The 19,412-nt window shown below is 49.1% G+C and overlaps 4 protein-coding genes across 4 annotated transcripts; 3 read left to right on the top strand and 1 right to left on the bottom strand.

Moving 5' to 3' along the window:
* Window positions 1-4,439: 4,439 nt before the first annotated feature.
* On the top strand, window positions 4,440-8,791 carry KVR01_002366 (uncharacterized protein; the record flags this gene model as incomplete). Its single annotated transcript, XM_044786307.1, has 7 exons — window positions 4,440-4,504; window positions 5,547-5,787; window positions 5,954-6,295; window positions 6,563-6,647; window positions 7,035-7,333; window positions 7,510-7,939; window positions 8,001-8,791. The coding sequence occupies 7 exons, from the start codon at window positions 4,440-4,442 to the stop codon at window positions 8,789-8,791; spliced, it is 2,253 nt and encodes a 750-aa protein (XP_044647381.1).
* Window positions 8,792-9,858: 1,067 nt separating this feature from the next.
* Window positions 9,859-12,301, top strand: KVR01_003483 (uncharacterized protein). The gene is made up of 2 exons (XM_044794570.1): window positions 9,859-10,492; window positions 10,562-12,301. Exons 1-2 carry the CDS (start codon window positions 10,265-10,267, stop codon window positions 11,990-11,992), a joined length of 1,659 nt encoding a protein of 552 aa, XP_044648498.1. The 5' UTR covers window positions 9,859-10,264; the 3' UTR covers window positions 11,993-12,301.
* A 596-nt stretch (window positions 12,302-12,897) lies between these two features.
* KVR01_003998 (uncharacterized protein) lies at window positions 12,898-14,649 on the top strand (the record flags this gene model as incomplete). Its single annotated transcript, XM_044792909.1, has 4 exons — window positions 12,898-13,026; window positions 13,060-13,266; window positions 13,369-13,716; window positions 13,804-14,649. The coding sequence occupies 4 exons, from the start codon at window positions 12,898-12,900 to the stop codon at window positions 13,975-13,977; spliced, it is 858 nt and encodes a 285-aa protein (XP_044649013.1). The 3' UTR covers window positions 13,978-14,649.
* Window positions 13,482-16,560, bottom strand: KVR01_003220 (uncharacterized protein). Its single transcript, XM_044781593.1, has 4 exons — window positions 16,405-16,560; window positions 15,234-16,122; window positions 14,854-15,169; window positions 13,482-14,654 (listed from the first exon to the last, which is right to left on the bottom strand). The coding sequence occupies exons 2-4, from the start codon at window positions 15,957-15,959 to the stop codon at window positions 14,239-14,241; spliced, it is 1,458 nt and encodes a 485-aa protein (XP_044648235.1). The 5' UTR covers window positions 15,960-16,122; window positions 16,405-16,560; the 3' UTR covers window positions 13,482-14,238.
* Window positions 16,561-19,412: the final 2,852 nt, after the last annotated feature.

Below are 19,412 nucleotides of genomic sequence, written 5' to 3' on the forward strand. Positions count from 1 at the left end.
AGGGTTCTAGCTCTGCTTAAGTAAATACTTATCTGGCGAACCTAAGAGACTATCAGCTCTATAAGTAAAACTACTTAAAAGCAGTCGCTCAGCCTACCACACAACCCACCAAATTAAGAGATAATTAGATAAGGTAACTATACTCTATTACTATATATAGTATCTAGGTTTATAGTTCTAATAACTCTACTATAAATAGAAAAAGAAATAGCTATTAATAATTAAGTTTATAACTATATAAAGGTAGATCTTTATTTTAAAGAAAAGTTATTAATATTTAAAATAGTTAATATATTTTTAAAGAAGCTAAGAGATTATAAGTCTAATTTAAAGAAAATTAAGATTTATAAGAATTTTAAATTTAAGTTTAAAAGTTTTAAATTAAAGTTTATACTTATAGAAATAAAAGCTTTTATAGAGTTTAAAATGAGGCTTAAATAAGGTTAGAGACTAGATTAAGTTATAGTATAATAAAATAGTTAAATAAAAATTAGTTAAAAATTATAATTATAAGTTTTTAACTTTATATTTAAAGGGATTAAATAAAGGTTATAATATTTATTTAGTGAAGGTTTTATTAATATATATATATATATATATATATATTTAAAGGATAATTTTTAGTTAGGCTTTCTTTAATATAATAATTATTTTTAAAGAATTAATTTTATTATATAACTTTTTATAATAATTAAACTATAAGTTATTTTTATTTATAATTAATATTATTATTAAAATAATATTTTTAACTTTATTTATATATTATAAAGTTAAAGTTATAAATATTTATTATATTATAATTATTATTATTAGTATTATATTTTTTTTAAATATTAAGTTTTAAGTATTTATTACTATATAAAGGTGCTATATATATCCTTAGATATATATAGAATAGAAGTGAAACCACATAAGGTAGAGAACCACCGTATAAAGGTGCTATGTATGTCCTCAGACGTATACAGAATAGAAGCGAAACCACATAAGGTAGAGAAACCTCCTAAGCAGCTTAATTTCCCTAAAATTATCGACTGATTGCTAGAAAAGAACTACTTAAGCCATATATGCCATCTGCTTCACTAGCCGGGGCCAGCACGATCATGAACGGCGCGGAAAGTTATCGACCGTCGGCTTGAAATTTCGGAGAGGCAACCTTCCGGAAAACACGGGCTGGCGCTGCCATGGAAAGGGCCAAGGGCATTGCGAAGAAGAGCATTATGGTATGTCGTGAAGACAGACCAACAACATGTGGGGCGCGAAGATGATAGATCCTAGCTACCGCATTGTGCTTTCCCAACGCCGCCGTATTACAAACTCTCAGGCGTCTCTAATCTTCTACAGAGAGGGTGAATATTTGGTATTAAATTTCATCATGTATGATTAGAGATTTTGCTTGCTTAATAGTGGTAGTAATACAGGGACCAAAACATCGCAGGTGTAGTTACAGCTGGCACCAGCTGGTGGAGTGCTTTCATTACCCAGACACGCAACAGTAGGTAAAGCTCTGTTAGGATTAGGATGACCTGGTGGCAGACACAATGCGACAACATGCCTTACTCAGATCTCAGTTTGCTCTGCACTCAAGCCTGCCGGTGAGTGATGAGTATCACCGACCATAAGCACGTATAATCCACGGATACGATGGGTGGTCGCGGACAGGCGCACCAAGCTTATTCCGGGATTGCTGCTTTCATCCATTCTCACACAATAATGGCGGTATTTGAACTCACTGCGACACTCTGTAAAAGGAAAGTTGCTTCCGAGCAAAAGCATATCAAGCTAGATCAGTATGAGTCAAGTCTAGCACAACGCTTAAAATTTACAGGTTTGTTGCCGTTCACCACCAGTTGAACGCAGACACCTGAGACTGACAGCCTTGAAAAAGAGATCATCGCTGGGAAAGTGCACCAGGAAGCTGTGTCAGAAAAATGAATGGTGGATGGTTCTTCAGGTTGAATGGTTAGCTATGCGACTTTCATATACCGACAATGATATTTGTATAACTATGAAGGATCCTCCCGTGGTTGGTTGAAATTCGACTCAAATCAGTGTTACCTGGTGCACAAAGCATCTGAAGATGTCGCATATCAAGGAAACCCACATTCCTAAGGGCTCAGGTGATCAGAATCCACCTGTTCTCGTCCAGATCGTACTGTGTAATACTCGATCCCACAGGGGCACCCGGTCCTCACGATTTGCGAGGACCTGAGTATTGGATGTTGCGTCTCTTCGGGGACAACGGGCGTCGATCCGTTCAGCACAAACACACGACGTGAGGGGTCCTAGTTTTGGCCAAGCAGCTAGCTGGGATTCTACTGAGAGTTCACGCACATCAGTGCTAACCTGTCAGGCCTGTGCCGTGCCCCTGCTCGTCAGCCTCGGCTGTGAGCACAGCCAGCCCAGTCTTTTCATGGCCCGGGCGGTGGACCACTCACATCCGGCATCCTCAAGGGCCCGCGACAGAGGTTATGGTTTCTCTAGCGCGAGCCGCAGTCGCTTGGCCGGCACAGGGTACCTCCGCCGCGCTCACTGACCACGATCTACCATCATGGACAAGATTGTGCCATAGCAGAGCATGTCAGGTCGCTCATACCTGAGCACCCCTGCCCCTGGCTCATTTGAGGCACGTGCAGAAAAGAATCTTGATTAGGATTTCGGGACAGTAGACCGACAGAGGTGACATTGGGACCTCGGCACTTGGTGACTGGCCACCGGCCGGCGATGCATCACCATGAGCGGAAACGGGCACTATGAGCTGTGGATTGGCAGGCTGTGCCGTCAAACCTGAGACATATCGGACGGACGAGTACACAGTAAAGAGGCCTGGCTGAGATGCGATTCCCAAGAGCCGGTGCCAAGCAGATTGGGCTGATTGCTGATGGCTGGGGTCATTGAATATCCAGTCGCCACAGCTGCTATTGTGGCTAGTGAGCTCACAGCTCACAGCTCGTCAGCTCGTCAGCTCGTCCGGGTCGACAGGGTCGTGGTACTCTGGTACTGTGATGTCTGATGTGCACGCAGTGTACCTATGGGCCGCGACCCCCCTGGTTCGTAAGTGTCGAACTCACCGAGGGCTGCTGGATCCGGCGGCCAGTCTTCCTTTTTAACATGGTAACAGGTAAGCCATCATATTTAGCTTCGCTCAGCCTCACCTTACAGACTCTTGGTTGAGGTTAGCCCTCACACACGAGTTATGCGCTTTGCAAGAGGCAGCGAGGACGCCCCATCCACAGCCCTCATGGCTGCACCCCAAGCCATAATCGACGGACGGCAGTATCTTGCCACCGTTCTTGGTGGGGAGGCTGTCGGTGAGCTTATTAGTAGCAGTGGCCTATGGGCAGCTGTCGCAGCTGAAGTGGCACCGGCCATCGTGACGGGTTTAGCGCGGGCAGCTACCCCGCAAATCGCTTAAGCAGGGTCGTAGAGGGCAGGGGCAAGTAGTCAGGGGAGAGGAAATAGGGGTCCTTTGGTGAGCCCGCAAGGGAATAACCCGTGCGCTCAAATTATGGCCCAAATGTTGCAGCGCCAGCAGGGCAGTGGCAGGGGAGAAGGGGAGCCTGTGCTCTACCGGGTGGGTAATCGGGAATTTGAGAACTCTGTCGATGGCCGGTTGATGGCGAGGATTGGTGGAAGAAAGAAATGGGCTGCTCGTCGCGAGGAAGAGTGAGGGTTGATGTTTCGGCGGAGTGGTGGGAGTACACACGGTTTCGTTTCCTGGTCGATGTAGCGGACGGGGTTGCAGGTAATCGACACAGTCAGACAGTATCGACACAGAACAGGACACAAGTGCAACCGACACGGAATGTCAGAGGGCCTGCCCTACAGCAACGAGTTCGCGAGTTCGCAGATGATCACCGTAGACGTGGCCGTCCGCAGACATTGTGGACGGCCGTGGTTGACTGATAGATAATAAATGCTCCGAGAGTCGCAATCTCCCCTGAATTATAAGAGAAGTTGAGACCTCCTTAATGTGAAGCACACTAAAGAAGCGTGATATGGCTGTCGGGCTGTCGAGCTGTCGAGGCAAGACTTGGGCGCGGGCTAATAAGGATAACCAGCACGCGCCAGCAGTGGGGGTGACCGAGACGATCAGCTAGCGGCATCACGGCCTCACTTGGGGTCTGTTTTTCCCCCCTTCTCTCTTTCTACTATGTATCTGGCAGTTGCAGGGTGCAGGGTGGTCTGCTCACAGCCCCTGTTCCGAGATCAACATGCCAGAGCTCGCCTACTCAAGTACCTAAGGATGGGCAACGTACTCGTGGTACGGCAGTACGGAGGGCGAGACTTCAGGACGGGAAGGGAAAGGCGTGATGCCAAGTCAGGCAGGAACGGGCGGGCAGCACGAATAATAAGAGACAGACGCACGCCCTAGGACCTTGCTCCGTTCCTGATGCTAGGGCCTAGCCTTTGTTGTCTCCCCAACGGCGACGGGTGATGCGATGGCAACGCCAGCCCTTGCGCAATATGTTGGAATCCCCATCCGCATTGGGCCACCAGGGAGAAGGTTTGGAGTTTCTTGGGATCTCGCTCCATGCTGACTGGCTGGCAGTACGGCCCACGACAAGTCTGGCTGTTCTGGCTGTCTGGCACAGTCAGGACGGGAGGGAGAGCTTGGCCGCGCCGGGGATAATAGGTGCTGGGATGGAGACGACGGAGATGGGGATGGGGATGGGGAGGGGGCTGGACCCATCGGCGGAGCTGAGGGCGGATCCCACATCGTCCAGCCAGGGTCTAGATCATCTTGCAACATACAGTACAGTACAGCCTGCCTGCCTGCCTGCCTGCCAGCCAGCCAGGCCTGCCCGTATGTTGCTACGCCGTACTCCGTAATAACAAACCACCTGGGCAGCTAACAATTGTACATAGGTGCCCAGGTGGTTACTTAAGTAGTCAGTCCCTTGGGTGTGGTGCGGTACCTTGGACGGGGGCACCAGGGAACACCAGCCATACCGTCCCGTAATAATGGCACAGCTGCCGGGTCGGGACCGATAAAGAGAAGGAGCTGGGTTGCTGAAATTGGCACCCTAAATTGGAAAGAGGCAGTTGGATGACTGAGGAAGGTCGGTCCCACGGTCTCAAGGCCCAGAGCACGGCGGTCCGGCATGTCTAAATAGCCCCAGGTCCACGGCCCAACTAATAACACTGTCCTGTCAGCCCCTCAAAAGAAACAAGTCAGGCCCGAGGAAACGAATCGTGTAGATCTATCCCATCCCGTCGCCACTCTCCCGCTCGACTTTCTCCTCCTGTTCACTTGCGAAGTCATCATCAGTGCCCGACCCGTCACTGCCCGTCCCGTCTCCGTCCCACCCCCCGTTCGCTCGCTCGCTCATCGCATCCAGCACACATCTTTTTTAGAAAGCCTCCTCCTCCCTCTCACCCGCCCATCCGCGTCCTCTGTCGCATCGCACCACCTAACATTCCCGCGCCTCGCCTGGCGCCCTGCCGACCCCATCTACAGGATTACATGACTTGCATAATACCCGGTGCCCTCGGCCACTCGTCAGCAGCTCTCACACACTCACCACACTCTTTTTGGGTCCGTCCAGAGACAGGACCCATCCAGCCATAACTGCATCATCGTCCCAGAACCTATTCAGCCGAGAGCGAATTCGCGGCTCAGCCGTTTCATCCCAGCGAACCGACAATCATTCCCGGTGGTGGAGCGAGCAATCAAAGGCCTGTCGCCGACCACCAGAAGCCCTAGACGTCATTTGCACTGCGCTGCTGCACCGCACACGCCTGGAACGGCACTCCCGACTCGGCCGCGCTCTTCCATCTCCCCAGAAGGTTTGGCTGCGGAACCGGGCTACTTAGTTGGCGTCTAGGACAACAAGCATCACCCGCCGCCAACTCGGAGTGTGCTCTACTACTTGACCAACTGTCGCCAGCCGTTCGCAGTCCTGTTCGCGCTGGGTGTTTTGACGGACGTCACGGAAGCCCTCGTCATCCCTAGTCATCCCTGGTCATCCCTGGTCATTGTCCACGGCTGCGAGAACACCGACAGACGCTGTTCCATTGGTCACGTTACACTGCATCTTTGGACGAAGAAGGCCCCCGAGGCAAGGCAGAGAGCATAGGGAGTTGGCAGGAGCTGTCTAGCTGCTCACCACCTCTGGTTCTTGTGGGCACGGACGACCGACCACATTCGAACACGAACCCCTCTATCGCAACCTGCGTGCCACCACCTTGCACTGCCGTTGGATCCGGAGTCCCGACTCGATCCTATTCCCGCATTCGATACGCCCAACAGTCCCAGGCCTTCACAACTTGGACTGATATAGCCTGTGTGATTTTGGTATGCCGCTAGCGCGTAGGCAGTGACGGAACAAGAAGAGCCAAGGGATTTGCGAGTCCAAGACACCAACGCGAGTAACAGACGGGGAACTGACTCTGGCGCATGTGTGGAATCATCTGTGCGGAGCGTCACTTTTAAGACCAGGCCACACACACCTTGACTGGGCATCTGAACATTTTTGTGCTCGCGCGCGCCCACACACACACACACACACACACTCACCCACCCACCCACGGGTACACGACCCCTGAACCGGGCCCTTCCAAGGTTGGCTGGGGAAACCACGCGCATCTATCCACTCCCCCTATTCGAGCCGCCCAAAAAATGGCTGCAACCCAACCGGATTCCCGAGGTGAGCACCGAAACCCTGCCCGAGTACAGCGATCTGCCCTCAACATGCCCCCTCCAAAATGGCAAAAGGAGCAGCAAATCTGGCACCTCCCCGGTCTACATCTCATTTTTTTTAATATGTTTTTTTAACTACAAGCCCCTTTTTGGGCTCATGGTGCCTGGTTGGGCTTGGCCGGGAGCTTTGGCGCGCAATCTGGGCGCTGTCGCCTGCAGAAAGGAGCTCCCACTCCAGTCCCCTTAAACCAACTGGCTGGACCCCCGCTGTATCATGCAAGGAGATTGCTGTTTCATCGTCCCTATCAAAATCGTCATTTGCATGCAACCTGCCGCCTCCCCGATCAATTGACAAGCCACCTTCGCTAACAATTGACTGCTGTTGGGTTCTTAGATCAACCATCTCCCGGCCTGTCCCTCAGCTTATCTTCGAATAACCCTTTTCGCAACCGTGCTGGGTCGCCCTTGCCCAAAAGTCCCTCCTCCCCTTTCGATGACCCTGCCCCTCAACAACCACCGTCGTCGTCTTCGTCGCGACCTCTTTCCAACAACCCTTTTCTCGACCCCACAAAGCATCACCATCAGAGCCAGAGTCAACCTCAGAATCAATTGTTGATCCCAGATCTCGACTCACCAACCGAAAAGATGGCTGACAAGAATCGCCCTGCCTCGCCTACCATCGAGGACATGTTTGTATGTGTTTCCCACCCCCAAGAAAGCCCCTCCCTTCTCCTCACCTTGGTGAAACACGCAATAGCGTTAATGCAGTCGCCGCCTGCGTGGTTGTGGTGCATCATCTCAGACATTGCGTCATCAGCAATCTTGTCTCGCCTTTCTGATCTCTTGTACTTATTTATCTCTGCTTGCAGGCTGGCATCACCATCGATACCAAGGACAAGAAGCCAGATCCACCTCAACGGCCTCCACCTATGAACCGTCCCGGCGCTCCGAGGGGGGAAAATATTCCTCCTCCTGGCCGGCGTGGGCCTCCTCCAAACCATAGGCCCTCACGATCCCAAGAGGAGGCGATGCGAGCTCGTCGGCAACGCCCCAATGGCGATGGGCCTAACTCTCCTCCCCGACGTGCGGCTCCTGGGTCTGGGCGAGGAAGGCGGAACTCCGAGTCCTCACTGACTGAGAGGCCCGTGCTGACTGAAGAAGAGAAGAGGGCGCGCGAGAAGAGGCGTAGGGAGCGCGAGGAGCGCAAGCGACGCGAGGGCCGCGACAGGCCGCCAAAGACTCACAGAGACATGGATCTGATTGATAAGCTTGATGCGACCAGCATCTATGGCACTGGCCGTAAGCCCACACCAATCCCCCAAAGCCGATTCTCTATAGGCCATGCTAACCTTGATGACAGTTTTCCACCATTCCGGTCCCTACGATGCCGTCATCGCGTCTCGCAACAAAGCAGCCAGCGGTCGCGCGCCCCTGGCTGCTTTCGCTAAGGACTCTGCGAACATGTCGATCGGCGGCTCTGGCCCGCTCCAAGCCCGCGCCGACCACTCCACATTCATGGGGAACGGGACCGAGGAAGCTTTTACCGATTATGCCACGAGCATTTCCGGCGCCCCACCCACGAAGAAGGACATGGCCCTATTCGACCCCCACCGCCGTGCCTCCGTTATCCACGGGGACGAGACCGTGGGTCTGGGTACCTCGACATTCCTCGAGGGCACACCGGCCGCCAGGGCAGCCGTGCAAAAGGCCGAACAGGAGTCTGCTTTGCAAAACCAGGAGGGTGGGCTGCAGCGGAAGAAATCACTCGCCCAGCGCATTCGGGGCATGAACAGGCCGCCGAGAGGCGAATTCGGCCCGTCTGGTCGCCTGACCAACCCTGAGGGCGCCTACCGCGACCACTCTACATCCGCCAGCATGTCCAGCGCTCGCAACGAGACGAACCCCTTCTTCGCCGAATATGAACCGAGCAAGGATGGTGAGGAGCAAATCACGGTGCGCAAGATGAGCCAAGCCGGCCCGGGCTCACCAGCCTCCCCGCCCATCCCGGGCAGTCTCGAGAGGCGCTCCACAACCGATGCCCTGAGTGGGCCCGAGCAGCAACCTAAGAAGAGCGGCGGCGGCCTGCTTACCCGAATGAAGAGTTTGAAGGGCGGCCCACGATCTCGCCCCTCCGACAGGGACGGGATTTAGGCGAGCAATACCTCTGGGGCAAGCACGAGCCTCCGTCACTCTTCTAACCCTCTAGGCTTATTCAGAACGCGCAGCATCCATGCGTACCGACAGGTCACCAGGCGATCGCGCACAGACGAAACTGCAGAGTACTAGTCGAGACCAGGACCTCGCGACACGGCGGAATGTACCAAGATGGCTTTTAATTTGTCACAGGTCGAGGCACTTTGCAATTGGAAACGGGTGAATGGTGGATGATGGTTACCATTCTTGTACATTTATTTCGGGGAGATTGGTTGGAATAGGCGTTGAGGGATCTGTTGAGCCGCTACCCTCTGTGGGTGTGCACACTACGAAACCGAGCTAGAAGCACTCAACCACTGTCGGGACAGGTCTCAGTGGAACGGTCACAGCCTCTGCGCCCTTGCGTTCGAACAGGCCGGTGAATCCTCGAGATGCGATAAAAAAAAAACCCCCCCAGCAGGTTAACAGACAGACATGACACGATGGCAAAACCAAGAGTGGGAGCGTGCGTTACAATGGAAGACGTTTATTTAGTGGGCAGGATCGACGGCAAGAATATTGCTCTTACGAATCGCTACGTCCGACAGACAGCAGCAGTCAACCGGGCAACTTCCTAGGCAGATTGAATACAACCCATCCCCTAATTCCTTTTGACGTTCCGCGGGATGCGCAGACGACTGCAAGCTAGGCGTTATGTCATAGCAAGGGGCGCAGGACGGGCATAGGCAAATTCGGTCCCCACCTCTCAAGATTCATTTGGATCAGGATCGTCTGTTTGAAAGCTGGCGGCGGCTGAGGATATTGTGATCTGCCGGTGCGGTGCACAATGTTTGTTCTATCAGGTAGTCTATCGCGGAGTGTACCGCAGAGTGTACTGTGCCACGCAATCTAGCTGCCTGTGCTTGTCTAGCGAAGGCTTGCAGATGGACGCCTGCTCACCGGATGCACTATCGGCTAGGCACAGTGTTGAGGCTCAACCACGTTAGTGACGCCCATTGTGGCTGGCATGTTCCTGGCAGACCAGCAACCGTTTTATTTGACTAGGAGCCCATGTAATCTCGTACCCAGGCAAGTTTGAGCCTCGACACTTCAATGTATGCCGCTCTTCAACGGCCCATTCATCCTTAAGCTTAAGCAGTCGGTTGGACAATCCCGCTCTCGTCTGGCAATTTTGGGATAGCAGACCAAGCGGTCTGCTTGTGACGGGAAGCATTCGCTGGCTGCCTTGTCCTCGCGGTCCATCACATCTAATCCACACACACGAAGATGTGCGACTTCACCCAAGCCATCACTGCGGCCTGCGCTCACCGTCCACCATCACCTCCCTATCTTGCGCCTATAGGACAGGAGTCGCCTTGCGACTGCCCCCGTCAAACAAGCCAAATAGCGGGGCACAGGCTTTGAAAACTGCAGAAATTTGGAATCGGCCGGCCAGGCGACCAGCCGACAGGCAAAACAGACAGACAGATCATGGAACAGCCGCCGCCGCAATCATCGCAGATTAGCTCTCACTTCCAGGTCGAGCCGGTCTCTGGGGCGACCCTATTTGAACAAGAGGCGAGGCGCAGGGACGCGCTGGCGCGGCGCGGCCGGTGCCTCACCGGATGTCGCGAGCTGGACGACCAAGTGCTCCTGGGCGGGTTCGAGAGGGGTTGCGTTATCGGCATCAGCGCCGAGGACGAGGATGTGGGCTTGCTGGTGAGCACAACATTCCTTGCGCGGCATTCAGCCGAGGGGGCAACGCCATTGCTAACTACGCTCGTGCAGATCGGGCTCCAGACTGTGGCGAGGCTGTTTGTCGACAATCTCAGGACTGGACGGGGCACGGTGCCGCGGGCTACGGTCATCACGACGCTCTCTGTTGGGGCACTACTGCCAACACTGCGGGACACGTTTACGGCACAGCTTGTGGCGCAGGGCCAGAAGCCTGGGAAGGGCAGTGAGCTCCTGAAGCGGTATCTGGAGGCGATTTCGATTTCCCGCGTCTTCGACGTCTCCGGGCTGTGGGAGGCCCTTGAAGAGCTGAATAGTATGTCTTCCCATGACAAGCCGCCTCAAGAGCCTTCGAGTCGCCAACAGGCCGCCGAGGAAGAGGCGATCGCTGCCTCCCAAGCCGCCCACACGGATGAGAGGGATCAACAGGAAGAAGCAAATACATCAGAACTATCGTCAAGCCCGCTGTCAGATCCTCCAAGCAGTCTACCGGATGATATGGAATTTGTGGAGGCAAAGCCCAGGAAGCCGTCACCCGGTGAGAGAATAGAGATCGCAGATAGTGAGGACGAGGATGACCTTTGTTCTCCTATGAGTCGAGCGAAAACGTCGCCTGAGCCAGAAGCACAAGGACTGGTGGTACCTGCGGAGAATCGATCCTCCAAGGAAAATGAGGCGAGCATCAACCAGCCCGACATCGATCAGTCCGAGACGGAGGCAGATTCACAACTTCCAGATATAGTACTGATAACACACATGTCTACAATTCTGTCGTCCCTCTTTCGCCTACGAGAGAAAGAGACAGCCCACCAGACGGTCCAGATCCTCTCCTCTCAGCTACGCTACCTATCACACTCACCCAAACACGGTGGCCCACTCACCATCATCCTCAACTCGACAACAAGTTCGCAAGAAGCCCTTTCTGATCGCCACAGCAGAAGTCCAGGCCCAGGGCAAGAGGCACCGAACTCGAGAGGCCCGAGCGGGAGGACCCTGGACCCCACGCTCCGCTCCATCTTCAACCCCCCGCCGCTCCCGACCACCGGCCTGGGATACGCGCACGACACGCCGCTCTCGCGGCGCAACAAGCCGTCGTTTGGGCTTATCTTCGCCCAGATGCTGGACATGCACCTAATGTGCTCGCGCGTGCCCCGGACGAGGGTGGACGCCGAGGCGCTCTTCGGCCCCCCAGGCAGGGTGGCGGGCGAGGGTAGCAGGGTAAGGTACGGCTGGGCCGTGGAGGTGCTGCTGGACGAGGTGGGCGTATGGGAGGGCGAGGGCGAGGGCGAGGGCGAGGGCGAGGGCCAGGGGCCGGCGCACCGCCCACCGTGGGGCACGAGGAGGGCTTCGAGGGAGCAGCGATGGGGCGCTGTGGATGTTAGGAGGGACGGGGATGGGACGAGGGTCGTGGATGCGTTTGGGGCCGGGCAGAAGCCTGTGCCCGATGTTGTGCTCTCTGCTGGGTTGGGCGGGAGGAGAGGATGAAGGGGCCTGCGAGGTCATTGGGCTGGGCATTGCTTGGCATTGCCTCGATGGGCAACCTGGTAGATATCCGGTACCGTAGTGCAGTGTCCAACGTACTGGATGGTCCCAATTCTTTGCCTTGCTTCCCAAGAACCCAAGCGAATCTCATTGCTCTCTAGTGTACCACAGTAGGTCATGCCCAAGGGCGTGTCCGAGGGCGTGTCCATCGGCAATGCCACCCTAGAGTGTGTCGTCTCGGGAGTGTATCGAAGATGGACAGATGCAAGTAACGTATCGTATTCTGCTGGCCCAGAGTCGTCGATAATCAAGAATTCTGCAGCCTAGATTAATATCCCGAACAGTGTGACGGTGGACACCAGCACGGAGAGCCCTCAGGGGGGTTGAGTCATGAAAGGCCCACAAGATGCCAGCCCGTGTCATCGGATGAACCACGCCTCCCGCGGGGGTGTCGATCACTCATTGGAATTGACTTTCGGACCGAGGCAAGCCATGTGGACTGTGCCGTATATCATACGGTATATGCCAGGCTTGCGGTCTGACAATCTGACAGGCTGGGAGCGTCGAGGCCGGTACTGCAGTTTGGTGCTGTCATACGGACCCTCAACGGAGTCGTCGGTGACACGACGATACCGTGGAGGCAATGCCTCCAAGCCCACAGGGAGGGCCCTGGGGGATGGCTGTCCGAGGCTAGCCTCTAGTGTGGCTAGGGTAAAAAGGGCTCAATTCCCACTTACACAGTAGCACCAGCGCAGTGAGGTCCCACAGCAGGCGGCAACTTGAGCCCTTGACGGCACTCGCGTGTTGCAGAAGTAGGCTCGGGAGCATCACCAGCAGACGCTCCTGGACTCTGGGCTTCTCCCCTACATTCAAACCGAGGAGAAAAGAGAGAAACAAGGCAAGGAGACATGGCCGCCACCCAAACCATCCAAGTCCCCCACCTGGGCGGAATCAAGGCCGGGTATGCCATCTCTGGAAACGGGCAGATCGACCCGTCCAAGCCGACATGCGTTCTCATAAACGCAATGTGCATGACTGTGGCCCTGTACCGGGACCAGTTCGAGGACGAGAGGCTCACCGCCGCCGTTAATCTGCTCGCCATTGAGCCCCTCGGCCACGGCGCCACGAGCTGCCCTACCGAGCACTTCACCTACTGGGACACGGCCATTATGGCCCTGCAGGTGCTTGATAAGTTGGGTGTCGAGCGGGCGTACGCTCTCGGAACAAGTCAGGGCGGCTGGATGGTCGCACGGATGGCCATACTTGCGCCAGAGAGGGTATGAGAAAAGTCCTTGCAACTCTGGAGCTGAGGGTGACACCCGAAACCCGAGAAGATGCGTAGAAATGTGCCCGAGGCTTGATACTAAGCGGCTCGATAGATCCAAGGCCTGCTCGTGCTTGGCACGTCGATGGACTACGAATCCCAAGAGTCGAGGTTAAAGGGCTGCTGGGATCCGGTCACCATGCTGTCGCCTTTCCTGGAGAAATGGTCGAGCCCCGTCGAGGACTTTGTCGTCGACGACGTCTGGTGCGGCATGGTTGGAAGCGTCGGTTTCGGTGACCATGGTACGCCAGACAAGGCAGCATTTTGGACCAACACGCTACGGGAGGTTTACCGTGGGGACGAGGGCCGCAGGAAGGCCAAGATGGCCCTGCTCAACCTCCTGACAAGGGATGGCCTCCTCCTCCGCCTAAAGGATGTCAAATGTCCCGTCCACTGGCTTCAGGTATGTGGGTTTCAAATGGGGGCGCGCGCGTCTTGAGAGTTTTGACTTGTCGGTCTCGATGTGGCGTCTGACATCAGCGATTCGCAGGGGACCAAGGACATTCCATACGGTACCACCGTGCCTACCGAGCACATTAAGCTGTTCACGTCCGCCCCCGAGGCGGAGCTGACTTTTGTCCCTGATGGTGGCCACTACCTCAACGCGACGAACCCCGTCGAGGTTGCAGATGCCATGCTCAAGATGATTACTGCGGAGAGATAGTTCTGCTTTTACCGGAGGCAGCGAATTGTGCCGATGGTGTTACCAAACAGAAATCAGTCACTCTTCGAATATAACCCATCGACCTGTCGCGACTGCCGACTTCCAAGGTTACAACGAGCATACTGGAGCAGCAAATGTCTCGTTCAAAAGACCAGTTGGCGGCAGAGTCTGGGCATAGGGAATGGGGTGGGTGGAGAGGACCCAGAAGACTTGGGCAGTCATCTATTAGCAGAAGTCTATTTATTGACCAAATAAATCGAATTATTTGATATGAGGCGGGATCGAGGGAATATCCGTGGAATAGCCCCTGTCCCTTGACTGTCGACTTGACGGTTCTCCACTTGTGTCGACCACAACCATCGTGACGATGTCCATCTGTATTCCCCCGTCAGACTGGGCTTGTTGCGAAGGAAGCGACGGTTGGCTGCTGTTGCGATCGCCGATTCTCCACCACCCCTTTTCTTTCTTCGAATGCCACGATTGTCTCTTCCACTTGTCCTGACCACCCTGCACGTATACAATATTACCGAGATTACGCCCTTCCGGCGTCCTCATGAACGTAAATTGGTCGAGACCTGTGTTGCGAATGTCTGCCTTGTCGCTGAAAACAATTATGTAAGACCAGAGGATCGAGTCGAGGAGGCCAGTTGCGGCAAGAAGGGCCCCAGCTGCGCCCACTACATCATTCCGAGTCAGCCACCAAGAACCAAAAGAATAGCTTTACCCCAACACAGGAAAGAGCTGAACACAAGGTTGCCATAACCTGTCTTGATATCTATAGCCCCGAAAGTGTTTGCTACATGGGCTAAGAATGCGCTAAGAATGAGGCATGTTCGTCCTTGAAGGGGGTCAGGATTGTATCCAGAAGATGCTTACTAAATAATGGGATTCTTTCGAGAGCCGGGATCAGAGACCCGAGGATGAGGGGAGTGCCTGTAAATGTGTATATACAGGGATACACAAGGAATGCAGGATGGTGTCCTGAGGGACGGAGCGGCGTGCTGTCGTCCGCCCGGACCCGGGAGCTTGAGGTGATCGAGTCGGGGCGGCGAGGCATGAATCGTGATGAACGGTTTTCCCGCCAGAGGCGGTAGAATATCATGGAGTAGAGGAAGCACGTCCCCGACATGGCCGTGAACCCCCAAACATAAATAGAGAGCCTCCAAAGTCGGTGCTCCTCGGCAACCCAGCACTGCGGCAGTCGGTGTCAGCTGAAGACGGGCAGGAGAGATCGAGCATGTCTGAGAGATACGCACCCACAAAACCTGCCTTTTGTAATATTTGTCGATATCGATGAAGAATAGTCCAAGGGTCGCAAGGAATACGGAGAGCACCCAGACTGCCGCGCACGCAATAACGACGACCAAAGTTGTTGGTTTTCGGCCGCGTATAATGCCGAGATAGCTGAAGATGGAGATAGTGAAGAGGAACCCACTGGTGGCTAGACAGCCGAAACTAACAATCCAGCCCTGGACGTGACAGGCTGCAGATCCGACTTCTATCATATCCCGGTGGAGCCACACGGCATTATTCACATATGCCGCCGACAGGCATATGTCCGACAAGAGAAGGTTGTAGATTAGCAGCAAGAGCGGATTTGGCGGCTTTTGGCGTCGTGATATGACGGTCTGCCCTGTGTCTCTTCTCGTGAGAGGGCTAGCTGATACTGGTGCTTGTGTCGGTGCTGCCGCCGCGGCCTCACTGGCAGGCTGTTTCTGTCTAGTCTTGAAATACTGTGCTTCAGACAGCCCGAGGCTCAGGTCGACTTGGGCATCAGTGGTCGAGTACGTGGCACGGTGATGGATCTCCTGGCCCGATCGAGCATCATTGATCTTCCATCGGATGAGGCGATAGGTGATGTGAAGAAAGAGGAGGCTTGTCGTCACGAGGGACAGCAGCCCAAGGACAAGCATCGCGACATGACATCGCCGATACAATGCTGGCAAGGGCTTTATCGAGTCTGTGGAAATCGCATCGTCCATCGTCGTTCGCTTCCGAGCGCTCAAGCAAGATGAGGCAGACTGTTTCTTCCAGACATCGTCAGAGTCGAATCACTCTGGTTCTGGAATGCGGTTGAGAGAGCTGGAGACATGTCCAGCGGGACGCAGACCTGGAGGCGCGACACATTTACCGGCTGGCTGGCTCCTGTCCAGTCTGTTCATAAGCGACGGTTTGATGGCACATATGAGCACTGTGGCATTGTAATAAAAGGGGCCTGGACAAATATCCTCCACCTGGATCCATGTCCTTGACAAGGTGCGTTGCGTGTTCTCTGGGGGCCGTCGCAATGCAGCGCCCAAGACCCCAAGACCCGACGTTTATGGCATGTCAGGCCCAGTCTCGACGGAGGATTTGCAGTTTTGGGCAAGGCTTGGGCACGCCTTTGGCGGCTAATAGTAGAAGAACCAGGAACATTGACGGGCATACCTTTGGGGCTTCAAGATCCTCTGGACAGACAGAACAGAGCAGTACCTACTGTAGTCCGCAACGGCCCCCCTCCCCCCGGGACAGGTCCCCTGAACAGTGTGGGAAACAACCCAGGTTCAGGGGAAGTGTCTCGTCCCCACAGACCAAAGGGGACAGCCGTCAACACTCGCTTACAGAGTGATAACCACGCGGAGGGCGACTGACTCATTAGAACAATTGTGGGAGACATCACCAAAGCAGTATTTTGCTGGCGCTGCGAGCTTTGTATCGTCCAGCGCGCACGGTTGGCAAGGGGGGAGACGGGTCGGTGTTCTCTGTCAAGGCCAGAGGAGATGAGTGTGGATTGCAAATCCTGTTCGAATCTCTGTGGCCACATGCGCTCGGTGATTGGAGCAGAGAGGTAGAAAGAGGGTATTTTGTCCTCCAGAAACATCTAAGTTATTTGATGGGCCGTTGCCTCGTGCGCGATCCGCTGTAATCAAGATTGTCGTGATACGCACGGGTGACAGGACCCAGTCCCCAGCTGCCGAGAATGGGTCCTCTGCTTTCTACTTCTTTGGAGCGCTGATCCCAGGCCGACCAAGTAGACTAGACTACTCCGTACGGCAAGCGATGCCTAGGGAGTGCATCGTGTTGCCGTGTGCCACGGGACAGTCTGGGCATTGCAGTATTTGGTAAAGATGTCCAACTGCGTCAGTCTAAATTTGTTCATTACTTTTTCTGGGATCCTTTCGTCTAGGCCAGAGACTGAGCTGCTCGATCCACTGGTACTGGGTGAAACCTCTTTCTGCATGTGCCCAAGACGACCATCTGCCAGTGCTCACCGCATTGCAATACTGTGAAAGCTGGAGACCAGGGTCAGGGTTGGTCCAAGGCTCACCCTGTGGATCCGTAGTTAGTTACGTAAGCAGGCCCTACAGGCAGCCAAAACCACACTTCTGCAGGCACCCTTCAATAGCTAATTCTTTTAATCAACAACCTAACTATCTACACCTTTAGACTTTAAATTCCTTATAAATTCTAATATTTTAATATATAGGTATAAAATAAGATATATAAAAATAATTATTTTTATTAAAAGAATTTTATTTTATTTTTATACTTAATAAGAATAATTATAATTAACTTTAATATTATTAAATATATTTTTAAATAACTATTAACTTAATTACTATTTAATTTAAAATAAATATTTATATTTTAATTATATAAAGTTAAATTATTTTTAATAATAATAATAATAATTATAAAAAAGAATTCTATTTATTAAATTAAATAATAATAGTATTTATTTATTAATAATTATTATTTATAAATAAATAATTCTTAAATTAATTAAAAATTTTAATAATAAGTATTATATTTTTTATATATTATTATTATTAATATAATTAATTTATAATTAAATTAAAAGAATATATTAATAAATATTAATTTTATTATTTTATATTAATTTTTATTTTTAATTAATTTTTTTATTTAATATTTTATAATATTTAGTAAAGTTAATTTAATAAAGGACTTTTTTAGAAAGTATTTATTAATTATAAGTTTAATATTAATAAATTTATAATTAAAAGAGTATTTTAAAAGTTTATTAATTAATATATTAAGTTTATAAGTTTTTAATATTTTAAATATTTATCTTTTTAATTTAATAAAATTATAAATAATAATTTAAAAAATTAAATAAAATATAATATTAAACTTAAAGTTATTAAAATAATTTATATTATTTAAAATAATTATATTAATTAAAAGTTTAACTTAATTATTATATACTTTAATAAAGTATAATTCTTTATTATATTAAATAAAGTAAATAAAATTATTATTTTAGTTAATTTATACTTTTTAATAATAAACTTTTAATAATTTTAGACTTTTAAAGTTAATATAAAAATAATATAATTAATTTTTAATATTAATTATATAACTCTTTATAAAGGCTTATTATACTAATAAAGGTTTATTTATAAAAGTCTTTTTATAATAATTCTATTTAATAAATTTAACCTTCTTAAAGCTTTTAATATAAAAAATTTTCTTTTAAAAACTTTTAATTTAATATTATAAATACTTTTATTTTTAATAAATTTAAAAGATATAAATTTAATTTTATATTTCTATAATTTTTATAAATTATAATTAAATAGGTTTTTATAAAACTATTAAATAATTTTAATAATTTTATTAAATAAATATTTATTAATAAATTAAGTTAATTTATCTTTATAAAAGTAATTATATAAATTTTAAATTAATATAATATTCTTTATTTTTAAATTATATTTTTTTAACTTTTTTATTTTATAAAGATAAGTTATATATTAACTTTATTTAATATTTTTAAGATATTTTTTAAGCTTTTACTTTTATAATAATAATTTATAATAATTTATATTATTTTATTTAAAAATCTTTATTAATTAATTAAATATTTATATTAAAATTATTAATAAATTATTTTAATTAATAATTATAATAATTATAAAGGAATTTATTAAATATATTAAAGTTTATATTAATAAAATAATTAAATAAAAGATTTTATTACTTTTAAAATAATAATTTAACTTTATAATATAATTACTTTTTTATTATATAAAGGTTAGTTAGAATATTATTAAAAGTTAAAAGTTATATAATTTAAGTTAATTAATATTATATTAATATAATTAATAATTTTTAATTTATAAATTAATAAATAAATTATTTATTTTATTTTAAAAATTTAGTTTATAATATATAAATAGTAAATATTAATTTTTATATTATTATAATTTAAAAAAGATAATATTTATTTTAATTATAATAAATAAAACTATTAAATAAAGGATTATAAAGTTAAATTTATTTTCTTTAAAAATATTTATAATTTATTAATTAATTAAAATATTATTTTTAAAAAGTTTTTATAATAATAAATAATTTAATTTATTTAATTAATTATATAATATAATTATAAATTAATATAATAAAATAATTAATTAAAGTTATTTTAAAGT

The sequence above is a fragment of the Diaporthe batatas genome, assembly GCF_019321695.1.
Source record: "Diaporthe batatas strain CRI 302-4 chromosome Unknown Contig00003, whole genome shotgun sequence".
Taxonomy (NCBI): Eukaryota; Fungi; Ascomycota; class Sordariomycetes; order Diaporthales; family Diaporthaceae; genus Diaporthe; species Diaporthe batatas.

Bases quoted from the DNA above. Each gene is read 5' to 3' on its own strand.
- KVR01_003483 (XM_044794570.1), top strand. From the start codon at position 10,265: ATGGAACAGCCGCCGCCGCAATCATCGCAGATTAGCTCTCACTTCCAG. The intron at 10,493-10,561 runs GTGAGCACAACA...ACGCTCGTGCAG, and splicing joins ACGAGGATGTGGGCTTGCTG to ATCGGGCTCCAGACTGTGGC.
- KVR01_003220 (XM_044781593.1), bottom strand. From the start codon at position 15,959: ATGGACGATGCGATTTCCACAGACTCGATAAAGCCCTTGCCAGCATTG. The intron at 15,170-15,233 runs GTGCGTATCTCT...CGACTGCCGCAG, and splicing joins ACAAAAGGCAGGTTTTGTGG to TGCTGGGTTGCCGAGGAGCA. The intron at 14,655-14,853 runs GTAAGCATCTTC...GGAATGATGTAG, and splicing joins CGAAAGAATCCCATTATTTA to TGGGCGCAGCTGGGGCCCTT.